This window comes from Aotus nancymaae, unplaced genomic scaffold (assembly GCF_030222135.1).
Source record: "Aotus nancymaae isolate 86718 unplaced genomic scaffold, 86718_ANA_hifiasm-v0.15.2.pri h1tg000007l, whole genome shotgun sequence".
Taxonomy (NCBI): domain Eukaryota; kingdom Metazoa; phylum Chordata; class Mammalia; order Primates; family Aotidae; genus Aotus; species Aotus nancymaae.
The window spans coordinates 28,089,629-28,103,906 of record NW_026988418.1 but is presented as its reverse complement, the minus strand read 5'-3'; the positions used below and the strand labels follow the sequence as shown (position 1 = coordinate 28,103,906).

Here is a 14,278-nt window from a genome sequence, read left to right as displayed (position 1 = left end):
CAGCTCCTCATCACCAGCCTCCAGGGAGGTTCTTCTGTCTCGAGCTGGAGACGATGTCTTTGGGGACTTTGGGGACAAGCAGGGCTCATTGCCTTGGGCAGGAGGCTGAGTCCTCTTCTCAACCTTGGAGACTCCATAGGACCTGAGGCCACTCGGTATTTCCACTTCACTCATGGATGGCATCAGAGAGGACTTTAGGATCCCAGGCAGATAGTGTGATGGGGCCGTTAAGACTTGAGGCAGCTTGGGAAAGTGGATAGCTCAGGGGTTCATTGTGCTGTTTGGTATGAGCTCTTTCTCCCTTTGCCTCCTTCTCCCTCTAGTACAGAATACGCCATCAATAAATTGCGGCAAGAGGGAAGTGAGGAGGGGATGTACGTGCTGAGGTGGAGCTGCACGGACTTTGACAACATCCTCATGACCGTCACCTGCTTTGAGAAGTCTGAGGTCAGTCAGGACCCTGACTTGGGCCAAGCCATACAACCATGGGGTGTCCAGTGTAGCCTGGCCCAGGAGCTGCTGCAGACAGAACCACCCTTGGCAGGGTGGAGTTAAAAAGCCTGGGTCCCTGAGAAGATCCCTGGGAGGTCAGGTAAGGGCGCCTGCTCTCAAAAGGAGAAGGCTCCCAGCAGCCAGACCCCTACATCCTTCCCCATAGGGCCCTTTCCTTCTTCCTTCATGGGACCCATGGCGGGGGTCCACCATGGCAGGTGGAATATGACCAGAAAACCAATTCACACTCAACACTTGGAAAGTATAGTGTAATTATTTAGAGTGGTTTATTTAGATTCAGTGCCAACATCACCTCAGACCCAGTGCTCTGCCTGTCTACAGCATTCACTGGTACGAACCAGCACCCAAATGCCACTTCATCCACATGGCCTAACACAGTTTTTTCCAAATGGTAGCTTCAGGCACTTTAACAGACAAATTGCCACCCCACGTTATGACAACAAATAGAAATGTCTGTTAGTGATTGAAGCATAGCTGAAGCTGGAGATGATGTGAGAGACATTCTGAGGGCTAAGGTATTTACCAGAATTACTACTGACTTTGCCTCACTAGACCACAAATGCCTTTGTTATTCATGTAATTTAAAAAATACAAAGGTGGAATATTTTAAAAGACAGTTTTACACAACACTTTACATTAATACGCTTTAATCAGTACTAGTCAGGCTCTACAGGCACTGGGAGCCTTGGGGCACAGAGGGGCTTTCGGCACAGAGGGTAGATGCAGGAAGGACAAGCTCAGTGGCAAACCCCAGTCAAGAGTGGCAGGAGGAAACGGCAGAAGAAACCAGTGCTGCCAAGTATCCTGGGTGAGGCAGTGCAGGAACACCACCACCTGCCCAGGCTCTTCCTGAACAGCTAGGCCTCGGGGCTCCATGGCTCAGAGCTGGTTGGGCTCATTGCCTTCCCGGGATGCTTGCCTTCTATTCATCAGTCATTAGAGGAAGCTTAATATGTTTACAACGGAGGGGTGCGTGAGATAGCCCAGCCTCCTCATGAAGTGAAATTGGTCTGTGCAGTACCAAGAGTGTCCGTGACTGTGTAATATGGCCTACCTCACGTCGCATCACCCGGAAAACACAGCAGAAATGATTACTCCCACCACTCACTGTGGCCCACCAGACCCTGTGCTAAGCATCATACCTACTTGTGCTTGCTTAAGCCTTGTTACATAGGTGATATCCCATTGTACAGATGAAGTAACAGATTTTGAATATCATGTCCTGGTTTACACCTTAAGTATGTCTTTCTGGCCCTCATTCTTTATCACTAAAATAGTTTAGTTTGTACAAAAAGAGCCCATGAGGAAAAACTGCTTATACCTCCTATCTGTGGCACCACAGTGTCCCAAACCTGGATCAGACACTGAACACCACCTCCCAATGTGGTTCTCCTCAAGTAGACACATGGCCCAGAAGGGCTCAGTGTGAGAGTGAGCCTTGATAAATTTGGCCATCATGATTATTACCTGATGCATAATATTTGCTGGTCTTTAGAAAGTGCTTACTAAGTTTTTCAACACACCATGTTATATAATTGTAGCGACAATCCTATGAGGTTGGTGTTTTTATGAACTTTATTTTCCAGGTAAAAAACCAAGTGACGCTTTTGTAGAAATAGCTACTGTGTCTGCTGTAATATGAACTCCCTTTTATCAGTGCCTTCTCCTTGACCTTATTATTTAGTTGTTGGTTGGTTTATTTATTGATGATAAACTTTATCTTTGAATAACTTTAGACTCACAGAAATGTTACAGAGATGGTGCAAAAATTCTCTATACTCTTCATGCAGCTTTCCTTAATGTTACTGTCTTCCATACCCATGCCTGACCCCATTTTAAATATGTAATTTCTGGTCATTTCCTGAATGGCAGGTGCAGGGTGCCCAGAAGCAGTTCAAGAACTTTCAGATCGAGGTGCACAAGGGCCGCTACAGCCTGCACGGTTCGGACCGCAGCTTCCCCAGCTTGGGAGACCTCATGAGCCACCTCAAGAAACAGATCCTGCGCACAGATAATATCAGCTTCATGCTGAAACGCTGCTGCCAGCCCAAGCCCCGAGGTTTGTCTCCCTGTGGCAGAGCCAGGCTATATCCCATCAGTGATGTGCCGAGACCCAGATTGACCAAAACACAATGGCTGGCTTAACCAGAGTGGTCCCTTCTCACAGTTTCTAGGTGTTTTTCATTGAGTTTTATGACAGTTCTGTGCCTAACTCACATCCAATCCCTTGAGTGTGAGCATTTTCTATAGAAGAGGCATATACCTTTCTCAGCATCTCATTAGGCTGCTGAAAGAGGCATGCTCAGCATTAGTAAGCAGAAAATCACTTCTTTCTTCCTTAAGATAAGATGCCTTGAGAGGTCGCCTGTCACTGGTTTATTTATCTGAGAGATATTCCTGGCACATCTTTTGTGGGCCAAGAACTGTATTAGATGCAAAGAATCAGAAAGCGTAAGGCTCAGTCCCTGCTCTCTGGGGGTTTCTAGTCTAATGCAGATGTTACAGGTAAATGAGGCCACTGCAGTTTATGATGGGCGTTTTAACCAACACATAGAAATCATACCCTGGAGTCAAACAGAAAGGGATGGTCAAAATGCCTGAGTTCCATGGCACAGGAGGCTGCATGGAGGAGGTAACTCTTGAGCTGAGCGTGGGAGGATAAGTGGGAGGTTGCCAGTGCAGTCAGGGCATCCTGGCATGTGCAAACAGAGGCACAGGCAGGGGCTGCCATGAAGGTGGAAGGGAGGGGCAGCTGAGGCTAAGCTTAGGGTGTGGGGCCCTTGGGTGCTGTGCCATGGAGCTGGGTCTTTATCCTTCAGGTCATAGGGGCCAGGGAGGATCAGGCCGTAAAATGGATCCAAGGGGTGAGCCACTCAGCTGCTCCTTTTTAAGCCTCATGAGCAGTGTCACTGATGTTCTGCAGGTAGATTTGTCTCTTAGAATGTGAGGACTAGAAGGACACCTAGAGGTCACACAGTCAACTGTCTCATTTTATAGATGAGAAAATTGAGGCCCAGAAGAGCTAAGTGGGTCTCATCAAAGGTCAATGTCAAAGAGGGGTTTGAGTGCCAGGTCTAACCTGAGTGCCTTAGCTCTTGAGAACTGGTTATTTGCCGTTCTTCACCTCAAGATGCTGCCCTGCATGCATCAGGTTCTTCCCTTACAAGGAGGAAGGCCTCAAGGAAGGAGCAGTGCGATTGCCGCTAAGGCCCCGTGAGTGTCAGAGGAAGAGCTTCTGAGGAGTCTTTATCTGAGACAGATCTTGTTCTTCTAAGGGAATGTGTCCATGAATCCTCATACCACCAGGGGTGGGCAGAGGAAGCAGCACCAGGAAAGAAAGGGACCTGGGTTCTTGATGTTTGAATCAGTTTTTGGTCTCAGCAAGGGGCTCGTCACTGACTTGGTGAAAGAGGAAGGACTTGTGTTTTTGATCAGATAGGGTTTCCTGCCAGGCTCAGAGAATAACTGCAGCCTTTGTTTTCATGCTTGGAAGATTTTCCGCAGAGGTAAAAACACATCTGCCACTTGGCTGTGAGACCTCAGAGAGTTCAAACCTTAAAGCCCAACAGCCCTATTTATTCACAGCAATGCACTTGAACCCCAGTTGAGACTCCTGAAACTCGGTGCTGAATGTGTTTCCTGTTGCCTTTCCCATCTGACTGTGAACTCTTAAGACAGGACCTGAGTCTCACTCACCACTCTGTGGGCTCATGGGGAGGATAGTGCCCAGCACAGAATCAGCGTGGATCATGCCTGTCAAGTGAACCAGGTACCAGGAGCTGCTGGATGATGGGTGCCTCCTGTGGCCCAGGCAGTTTGTGTGCCCACTTCATTTATTTCATCTACACAGTAGCTTTTTGTAGGTATTACAAAGGTGATGACATTGAGACTTAAGAGATGTTAAGTGACTTGCTCAAGACCATGTACCTAGTAGCATCGGTAGTAGGTATCAAAATAGTAGCAATAATGAGTAAGAGTGGCTGCTAGCATGTGAGTAATGCTTACAATTTGCCAGGCACTGTTTGGAGATCTTTCATGTTTTAAGTCATTTAGTCCTCAAAATAACCCAGTATATGTTGTTATCTCAATTATACACGCCCAAGATCACTTAAAGAATGAGTAGGGATTTGAACTCACATTGTCTGACTCTAAGTCCAGTGATTCTTCCTCTACCCCCACCCCCCAGCCCAGGTCATGCTGTTGCCCCCATTTTTGTAGTGAGGAAACACCTTCATGGAGGTACTGGGGCTTTCCCCATTCACATTGTTGACTCTGGTGCCATGTTCGCTGAAGTATCCATGCAAGCGTCCATGCAAATAATAGTCTATAAATGGCTTTGGTTCCATCCCCCTCTCTCATTTCCCACGTGGCTCTGCTGCCTGGACTGTTGCTTATGGAAACCAGCCACAGGGCCCCTTCTTGTTGCCTTTTCTCCCTCAAGGCAGCCTGAGTTGCCTCTGGATTGGATTTTCCCCAGGTAACAGGGTGGAGTCAGAAAAACGGTATGGAGGGAGCAGCCTCTGGGTAAAGGAGGGCCCAGGATATGAGAACAAGGGGAGCCTCTCCCTGAGCCCTGTTTCTGGCACCCACATTTGTTCTCCCAGTTAGGGCCAGGTATGTTGTGGGAAGGGTAGTGACTAGAGCCATCTCTAACTTCAGTGTGAGTCCTAAGATGATGAACTGCCTGGCCTTGGGCCAATTACTTAATATTGCCAAATCTGTTTTCTCATATATAAAATGGGGCTAAGAATACTGTGTATTGTGATTGTCATAAGGACAAAGGAGTTAATGTGTATGATGCTCATGGAACAGTAGCTGGCACAGAGAAAGCAGTCAGAATATGTGAGCTTAAAAAATTAGATAGGAAAAGAATGCCCTGCCCTCAGGGACAGCAAGGATTGGAGACCGTGTTGGAGTCACGTGGCCCTGTGCAGGGACCCAGCACTCAGCAGCCACTGCCTCCCAGCGGCGCGTGTGGTGGCCTCCGTGGGTTGTGCCTGGCTGTTCTTACAGATGTTCTTTCAGGAACTTCCTTCTGTTAGAATCCAGGAACCAGGACTTGAATGGCTCCATTTTCTCCCCTCGCTCGTTATCGTCTTCTAGTGCCGGAAAGAGGAAGTAAAGGAAAATGCATGTTTGTTGTCATTTTCCTCATAGTCCTGCTTCAGATAATTAAAAAATTGATGAATACATACAAGTTTTCAGGGATTCCCGGAATACTTTCCCTGCTAGTCGGAATCTGGAAGGTCCCTTCTTGCCCTACTATCCTGTTGTTGGTTGCAGTGGCTCCATGGTGGGAAAGGTGATGTCTGTGGGTTATAGATTTCCTGGCATGGCAGATTTTGTAATGTGTTGGGTTTGCTGTTTGAATCAGTAGAATCTGGGGGATGGTCTACTTAAAACCTACACATTTAGGGAGCATTTGGTAACTACCTCCTCTGTGTCAGGCACTGCTGGGACCAGGAGCCTCAGACAGAGTCCTCATTCTGGGTCACCTGCCCTGATCTTCTGGCTCAAAGCCAGTGTTTGTTCACCTCCTCCTCTGGTTCCTGTCATGCCCTGGGCCGGGTACTGCTGCTGCTTCCTTCCACAGCTCTCATCCTTTAGACAGACGCCAGTCATTGATTCACATATTTAACAAATAATAATAGAGTGCCTACTCTGTACTGGGCTGTGGAGGTGGAACAGAAAATTAGACACAGTCTCTGACTTCCTGCAGTTTCCATTCTTACATTTTAAATTTTAATTTTGTTAGGAAAACTGCTTCTGACCTTTCTTACCAGAACAGATCTTGCCATGCCAACCTTGGAGTACCACGCCCCTGTCCTTTAGAGGAGCTGAACAAATTGTAGCTATTTAATTGGTGGATTATTTGGAAGTTTTGGCTCCATCATTACCCTGTGAGCTCCTGGAGGGTAGGAGCCATGCGCTTATTCAATAAGCATTTGTTGAATGACTGAAGAAGCAAGTGCCCACACACGGGTCCTAACCCCGGCTCAGCGATGTGGGCTGTCCGGAAGCTCGGATCTTGGGTGCTGTGCTGAGACTCCTCCAATCTCTTCCACAGAAATCTCCAACCTGCTGGTGGCTACTAAGAAAGCCCAGGAGTGGCAGCCCGTCTACCCCATGAGCCAGCTCAGTTTTGATCGGATCCTCAAGAAGGATCTGGTGCAGGTGAGTCATGGCTGCAGGGCGTGGGCTGGCTGTGCCTCAGTGGAGCAGCCTGGGGGTCTAGGGGAAGGAAGGTTGTGTTTGGGGAAATCTTAGTAGAAAAAGAACGGGGAGACTTTCCTTTGATGGCAAAAGCCATACAACCAGTACTCTCTATTCTCCTTACCCTTGCTGGTGCTCCTCAGAGACATGTTTTGAGGGAAGTGGCTTGGCCAGGCTTTGTGGGGCTCCCTAGAACTGCAGGGACCCTCTGTGGTGAGAGAGTGCTGAGGGGGTGGCAGGCAGGAGGTGGCTCTCCACAGGGGAGCATGGCTTCACCCCGCGCTGCCTGCAGCAGGCTGTGTGATGGAACACTTCCAGTGCCCAGTACTGCACCTTCTGATGATGCTTTCAGAAGGAGCAGAGCTGGGGCAGCAGAGACCACGGGGAGGAGACAGGAGGACATGCACAGTGTAGGGCTGAAGGAGAACTGTCTTGAGAAACAGATCCCAGCCTTTAGAGGCCTTTTTGCCCAGAATCTATAGGCTGAGGGGGCCCAGCATCTCCTCAGGGGCTGGGGGCTGTGGCTAGTGGTTTGAGGCCCAGGGAAAGCCCACTTTCTGTTCTGCCGCCTCTCCCCAACCCCATTGCGTAGAGCCACGTGTTGAGGGGGTGTCAGGGAGACGGTGCGGCAGGCCTCTGGCAGGCTTGGAGAGAAGCACGGGGCCACTCACCGCCTGGGGAGATGGTGGGGCCTTGGAGGTGTTGGAGGGTGGCGTAGAGGCTGTCTGCTATGAAGGAACCCGGGGAGGGTGGCCCGAGGGGGTTTGTTACTTTATCTTTTTCAGTGAGTCCCTGAGATTGTTGGGTAGGGCTTGAGGGAGTGGAAATCCACGGCTAAACCGCCTCACTTCTATCATGGTATATTTCTTCACCAAAGGACCGTCCTTACTGTTCTCTATCCCTCCCGTGGTGTCAGAGCTGTGTCCTCAGATTACAGTCACCAGAGCCACAGTTTCATAGCTTCTTTTGTGTGTAGAAGTTGATACAGTTCTTGGGGCCTGCCTGTTTTCCCTCCCTTTGAGCCTGTGAGCAGGTAACCACCATCCTCCCTGCCTTCCACTTAGCCAACAGCGATCAGGCATTACACATGCCAGGCACAACTGCTGCCTCAGCAGGCTCCTGTCTGTCCTGAGGAGGTAATCACATTAGCAAGAGACAAGTTCCAAGGTAGAGGAATACAGCAGGATGTGGTCCTAATCTTGAGAGGACAGAAATGGCTTCCTGGGGAAAATGGCATCAAAGCAGAGTCCCACACCAGGCACAGTGGTTCACACCTGTAATCCCAGCACTTTGAGAGGCTGAGGCGGGAGGATCGTTTGAGCCTAGGAGTTCAAGACCAGCCTGGGCAACACAATGAGATTCCATCTCTACTCAAAATAAAAATGAAAAAAATTAGCTGTGTGTAGTGGTGTACATCTGTAGTCCCAGCTACCCGGGAGGCTGAGTTGGAAGGATTGCATTAGACCAGAAGTTTGAGGTTGCAGTGAGCTCTGATTATGCTACTGCATTCCAGCCTGGGTGATAGAGCGAGTCCCTGTGTGTTGCGGGAGGGAAGCAAGGTCTCATCCTGGAGGATGAGCAGCAAGTAGCTAGGCGAAATGGAGGAAACAGCGTTGGAGGAGGCCGAAGTAGGCCATATGGGCCTTTGTGGTCCCTTCAGAATCCTGACAGTGTGGTGTCGTGACGTGGCCACTGGAAGAGCAATTATTCTGAAAGCATATGGCTTTTATGGGATGTTCTGGGAATACAGCTTCCCATAACCTTGATAGATCACTTCATGACAGATGCAGCTTGAATGAATAGCCAAAGACCTTGCCAGGATACAGCGGACAGGGTGGATGCATCGCCATTTGGCTCTGACAGATGACAAATGGTGGCATTTGTGCAAATTAATATACCTGATTAACAATTGTGCATGTTCCTATGGGGGAGAAGACCGATTCCCTAGGCATCAGCCACAGTCCATTTTGTGCGTTTTCAGGGGGTCCTCAAATAATTTAATTGACCTTCAGTTTACAAGTTTTGTGAGACTAATGTTAACAACTTGACAGTGCCTAAGTTTGGTGGATCACATTTCGATTTCCAAATATTAAGAATTTTAAAATCAGAGTTATTGAAAACTGGAAGGGTCCTCAGAAATAGATCATGGTATGGCCAGGGCTTTGCACAGATCATCTCATTCAGCCCTCCTGCCACTCATCCGGGGGTATTGTTCCCTTTCACATGTCAGGAAATTGAGGACACAATCCCCCCAGTCTCTGCCTTCATCTTCACATTGTCGTCTCCTCTGTGAGGTTGCCAGGGCAAATGCAGGTGCACTTTGCATCAGTAACTTGGAATCATAGCATGTATGCACACACACAAGCACACACATACTGGATAGATGGATGGGAAACAGATGGTTCCAGTGTGAGAAATTGTGCCTACCTGTGCTAGAGGGCTTCAGACAACACATGTGCCCACCAGATGGGTTTCCACCCACTGTGTGCCTGAGTCTGTACCAGGAGCCTCCGTATCTATTTCCTGGTTTGATTCTTATCACGGCCCTATGAAGTTAGTACCATATTTACCTCCATTTGCAGAAAGTGGGCAGAAATTATTAACATGGCTAAGGAAGGCCCCCATGTCACATGGCCAGCGGGTAGTAGAGCCAGGATTTACAAGCCTCTTCACGGGGTAGCACAGCCTGTGAGTGGAGGAACCCTCTGGGGGCTCCTCTCTGAGTCTTCTCTGGAGGTCTGGGGTGGGTATCGTGTGGCTGGCTGTTGATGGCCCTGTTTGCCGTGTCATGACAGGTTAGGACTATGTTTTGGCCAAAGGCTGTTCCTGGAGGTAGAAAGCAAGGAGCCGTTTAGGGAGTAGGAGGATTGTCTCCTGGGACCCAGGAAATGTCACTACTGTGTTTGGCCAAATAGCTTGTTGTTTCCTCTGGAGGCCTGAGAGGGTCAAGGTGCTGGGGACCATGAGCTGGGGCAAGGTGCCCTCTTGCCTTTGCCCCATCCCATGGATAGTCCATGTTCCCATTGAGGACCCATTCCTGGGCTCTGCATCACTGCAGGGCACAGAGAGGTCACCCAGCCTTCCGCTTCCTTCCTCAGGGTGAGCACCTTGGGAGAGGCACGAGAACACACATCTACTCTGGGACCCTGATGGATTACAAGGATGATGAAGGAACTTCTGAAGAGAAGAAGATAAAAGTGATCCTCAAAGTTTTAGACCCCAGCCACAGGGATATTTCCCTGGCAAGTGTCTTCCTCTGAACTCCTCCCTTCCCCTCTCCCATTTCTGGAGTCAATGGAACACGATGGGTTGGGAAGAACCCTTACCCTTCTTTTGGCCCAGTGGTTTTCAAACTTGCCTTTTACTCAGAATTTTCTCCACACGTGACCTTAGAGGACCCTGTGTGTAGAGTAAGGGAAGTGGGTTGAGCAGCTCCTTACACTCAGCCTGTGCCCTCCCTTCCACCCCCACCCCTGACCTTTCCTAAGTACAGGTCCACGTGGCCATGCTGTGGAGCCCCAGGACTCTGGCCAAATGGTCTCAAAGTTCCTGATACAGTCCATGGTTCTCACTGTAGTCTGGAAAATTAAAGCCCAGAGGAGTAAAAGGACTCACCCAAGATCCCACAGACTATTAGAGTGACAAAGTTAAATCTTGAGCAGAAATTGGCTGCCTTTGTTTCCCCTTTGTTCTAGCATAGTGCTAAACATTGGTATTTCCCAGAGCTGAAAGGAAGGGAGAGAGGTGGGCATGAGTATCCAGTGGGAAAATTCTTCGCCAGCTTCTCCCACCAGCCCTGCTCTGCATTCTGTTAGATTTTCTAAATAAATCTCACATCCCTGCCAGGTTGGCCCAGAGAACAAGGCTTGGCAGTGCCTCTGGACAGCCAAGGCCAGGGGATTGATGTTAAGGGCCTGGGGTGGCGACAGTGGTGAGCTTTCCTGGGTCCACTGGCTTTCCCCTCAACAGAGGCCTCTGGAGAGCAGCCCCCTGGAGGCTGCCCCGAGACATTCCTTTGTCCCGCTCTCCCACAGGCCTTCTTCGAGGCAGCCAGCATGATGAGACAGGTCTCTCACAAACACATCGTGTACCTCTACGGCGTCTGTGTCCGAGATGTGGAGAGTAAGTGTGTTGTCTTTTGAAGGGGAGGGTGGCCTGGCTGGGGATCCTGGTGCTGTGCAGACATTGGGGGTGCTTCCCACCGTCATGTTACCCAGGCTTTCCCTTTCTTTTTGCAGTTAAGGAGACTGAGGGACTGAGCAGTTCATTTGCTTAAGTTAGTAGTGGAGATGGAACTAAAACCGATTGCTTTTCATTCATTTCTGTAATGTTTTCTTGCCAGTGCTGGCAAGAACCCTACACTGTGCTAGACTCGGGAGGCTGAGGTGACTGAGATGAGGTCATGGCCCCGAGAACCTCTGGGCAGGTGAGCGAGGTGAGCGCACCCCCTGAGCAGCAAGATGCTGGCCCCTTGAGTGGACTGGCCTTCATTTTAACTGTAGACAGGCTTGGCTCTCTCTTGGTTGCCAAGCCGCTGAGCTGGTGGGTCCTTGGGCTGCTGTGGCACACTGAGATGTATGGGTGACCTTGGCCTCTGAGTTCCTGACATATAAGTTTGGAAGAAGAGCAGTTTTTTTTAACCACAAGTGACTTATTCCCTGTGAGATCTGATAATGTGGCTGTTCCGTGTACTTACATGGGAGTCCCGTTGAGAGGGAAGTTTTGCCATGTGAGCAGCCGGACCTCTACATCGCAGTGCATGGTAAGAACAGCAGCAGTGGAGGCAGCTGTTCCCAGAGACCTTTTTCTCTGTGTCAAGCCCTCCACCAGGGCTTTCCATGCCTCGTCACATTTAGCCATCATCAATTGTTACAGATGAGGGAATTGAGGCTCAGAGAAGTGTCACTTGCTCAGCGCCACCCGTTTAGAAGAAGAGCTTGGGGTTGAACTTGGCCTTTCCAGCTCTGAAGCCCCTGCACCTCCCCAGGATATCTGTAGTCTGAGGCCGAGTACTGTCCACTGAGGAGGGCTGTTGTAGAGGGAGGAAGGAGAGGACTGTCCCACACAGAGCAGGTTCCAGACATGGATCTTTTTGTGCCTATAGATATCATGGTGGAAGAGTTTGTGGAAGGGGGGCCTCTGGATCTCTTCATGCACCGGAAAAGCGATGTCCTTACCACACCATGGAAATTCAAAGTGGCCAAACAGCTGGCCAGTGCCCTGAGTTACTTGGTAAGAATGTTCTAATGTCTGTATTGGTCCCGCCAGAAACCAGAGTGTCCTGGGAGGGGTGCTAGCCAAGCAGCTGGAGGGGCCTGTCCTTGGGTTTCATGGGGCCAGGGCTCTGTGGTTGAACACAGGTGTGCCTGGTGCTTAAGACGGTCGTTTGGGGCCGTTCCCTGTGCTCACATGAGTTCTGTTGAGAGGGAAATGTTAGCACGTCAGAGGACCGACCTGCATACTGCAGTGTACGTATGGAAAGGCGGAAAGCGGTGCAGTGCTTGTTGAGTGAATGAGTGAACTACCAGCATCTGTAGTAGCTGACATGTTGACATGTATTGAGTGCTCACCATGGATCAGCTGTTCAGGTGTTTCACAGATTCACGTAATACTCAGGAAGCCCGCCAAGATGTGCCCCACTATTAGCCTCATTCATTGATGAGGGAGCTGGAGCCGAGGGGCACCTGTGATGTGCTTAAGTCACACAGATGATTGGCGGCAGGGCCAGGCTGTCCGGGTGTGGCTGTAGCTGGGGGTAGGAAGAGGTGACCTGAGGTACCAGGGTTGGAAATGGAGTGCGGGAGGGAGCAGCTTGGCTAAACTTGCCCTTTTTATTCTGCAGGAGGATAAAGACCTGGTTCATGGAAATGTGTGCACTAAAAACCTCCTCCTGGCCCGTGAGGGCATTGACAGCGAGTTTGGCCCATTTATCAAGCTCAGTGACCCTGGCATCCCCATCACGGTGCTGTCTAGACAAGGTGTGTCTCCCCTCTCCTTCCCCTGGCTCCACCCCATCAGGGACAAGCCAGCAGAGGGGCTGGGCTGGGGGTTGGAATCCTTTTAGAGAGTACAGTCAGCAAACAGGTGTGTGGTACTCCCGGTGTGTGGTACTCCTACTCTGTGCCTGGAGGTCCCTGGGGAGGGTGTGCTATGGAGCTGATGGGAGGGTCGGTCACTGTATAGAAGCAGCAGCTGAAACAGACCGTTCACCCGAGGCCTGTCTGGTCCTGGCAGTGAAGGAGCTATGTTCAAGGTGCTGGGGTAGCACAGAGGGGACTATGGGGCCTGAGGGGTGATCAGAGAGATGTCAGGTGGGGAGGTAGGCCTCCTGGGTCTTCCCGTGTGTGCGACCCCAGCTGTGGGACCCCGACCCATGGGAGCAGGCAGGCGCTCGATCGACACGAGGCAGGACGCGTGGTGACCTGTACCGGCTTTATTGGGATCTCCGGGTGACTCGAGCGGGCAGGGAGGAATCGCGCACGCTTTCTTTGTTCAGTCAGCTTTATAGGGACAGAGGGCCAGGGGCGGAGGAAGAGCTGACCCAGGAGGTAGTAATTGGCTAGGTTGGTTGCTGGGCAGGAAGCCTGCCGGGCGGGAGCTAGTGGGACGGAAGGTTACGGGAGAGCTGATGGGGCGGATGGTGATTGGTTTAGTGAGTTGCTGGGCGGGAAGGTTGCTGGTCTTGAGTCGGGCCAGGGTAGAGTGAGATAAGGGACCCTCCCTGCAGGGGAGGAAGGGCCTCCTTTATGGGGGATTAGGCCCTTTCCACATGGCTGGGGGACGGGGCCGAAAAGCCCTCAACCAGACACCGTGTTCCTTTGGAAATCCACTATAGTTAGTGAGCAGTACGGCAGCACCTGATCCCCTTTGTTGAAGTGACTGCTGTGGTCTCGAATGCTGTTTGAGTTGGGTATGGTGGGTTGTAGGCTCCAGAGGAAAGGACAGACCTGGGAGCTGAGACATTGACACCAGCGCCAGAAAGGCCAAGCCTGCCTTGTAGCCTTGCACTGTGCCCAGGCAGGACCACCACTGTCTTCAGCACTGAGTTCTGACCTACTCAGCATTTTGAGTTTTGAGCATAATGTAATCAAAGAAGTTGGAACTGAACCAGGATGAAAAATAAGCCCTTCAGATGAGATCCTAATCATGTACTCCTTGGAAGGGGAATGGGAAGCTTCCTTCAGTGCCTGTTTGATGTTGATCATCACTTCGTCACCCAAAGTTGTGAGGCTGATACACCCTGAATCTGTCATGGGTGCTATCCTCAGCAATGGTCTGAGACACCGACAGATGTCTCTGGAACAAGCAGAGAAGCCCGGGGACTCCAAGGGAGATGCTAGTAAAATGCTGTTGGGGTTTGGAGGAGAGAGACATTATCTAGCTTGTGGGCAGAGTAATTGAGGGAGGCAGTGGGATTTCATCTGGGCCTGGCAGGTCAGTGGCTACAGCAGGTGACTGCAGGCACACCCTCCTAGGATGCCACCTGTATGTGCCCGTGCCAGGAAGGACGGGCGTGAGGAGTCTGGAAAGGTCAGGCGGGCCCAGTCTTGAA

General features: G+C 50.5%; 1 protein-coding gene across 1 annotated transcript in view; it reads left to right on the top strand.

Moving 5' to 3' along the window:
• Positions 1–14,278, top strand: part of JAK1 (Janus kinase 1) — a 60,678-nt gene that overhangs the window by 35,012 nt on the left and 11,388 nt on the right. The window contains exons 9-15 of the mRNA XM_021667686.2: positions 324–447; positions 2,386–2,572; positions 6,581–6,687; positions 9,825–9,968; positions 10,761–10,848; positions 11,831–11,958; positions 12,569–12,704. Coding sequence (XP_021523361.1) covers positions 324–447; positions 2,386–2,572; positions 6,581–6,687; positions 9,825–9,968; positions 10,761–10,848; positions 11,831–11,958; positions 12,569–12,704 — 914 coding nt within the window. The remainder of the gene's footprint in view (positions 1–323; positions 448–2,385; positions 2,573–6,580; positions 6,688–9,824; positions 9,969–10,760; positions 10,849–11,830; positions 11,959–12,568; positions 12,705–14,278) is intronic.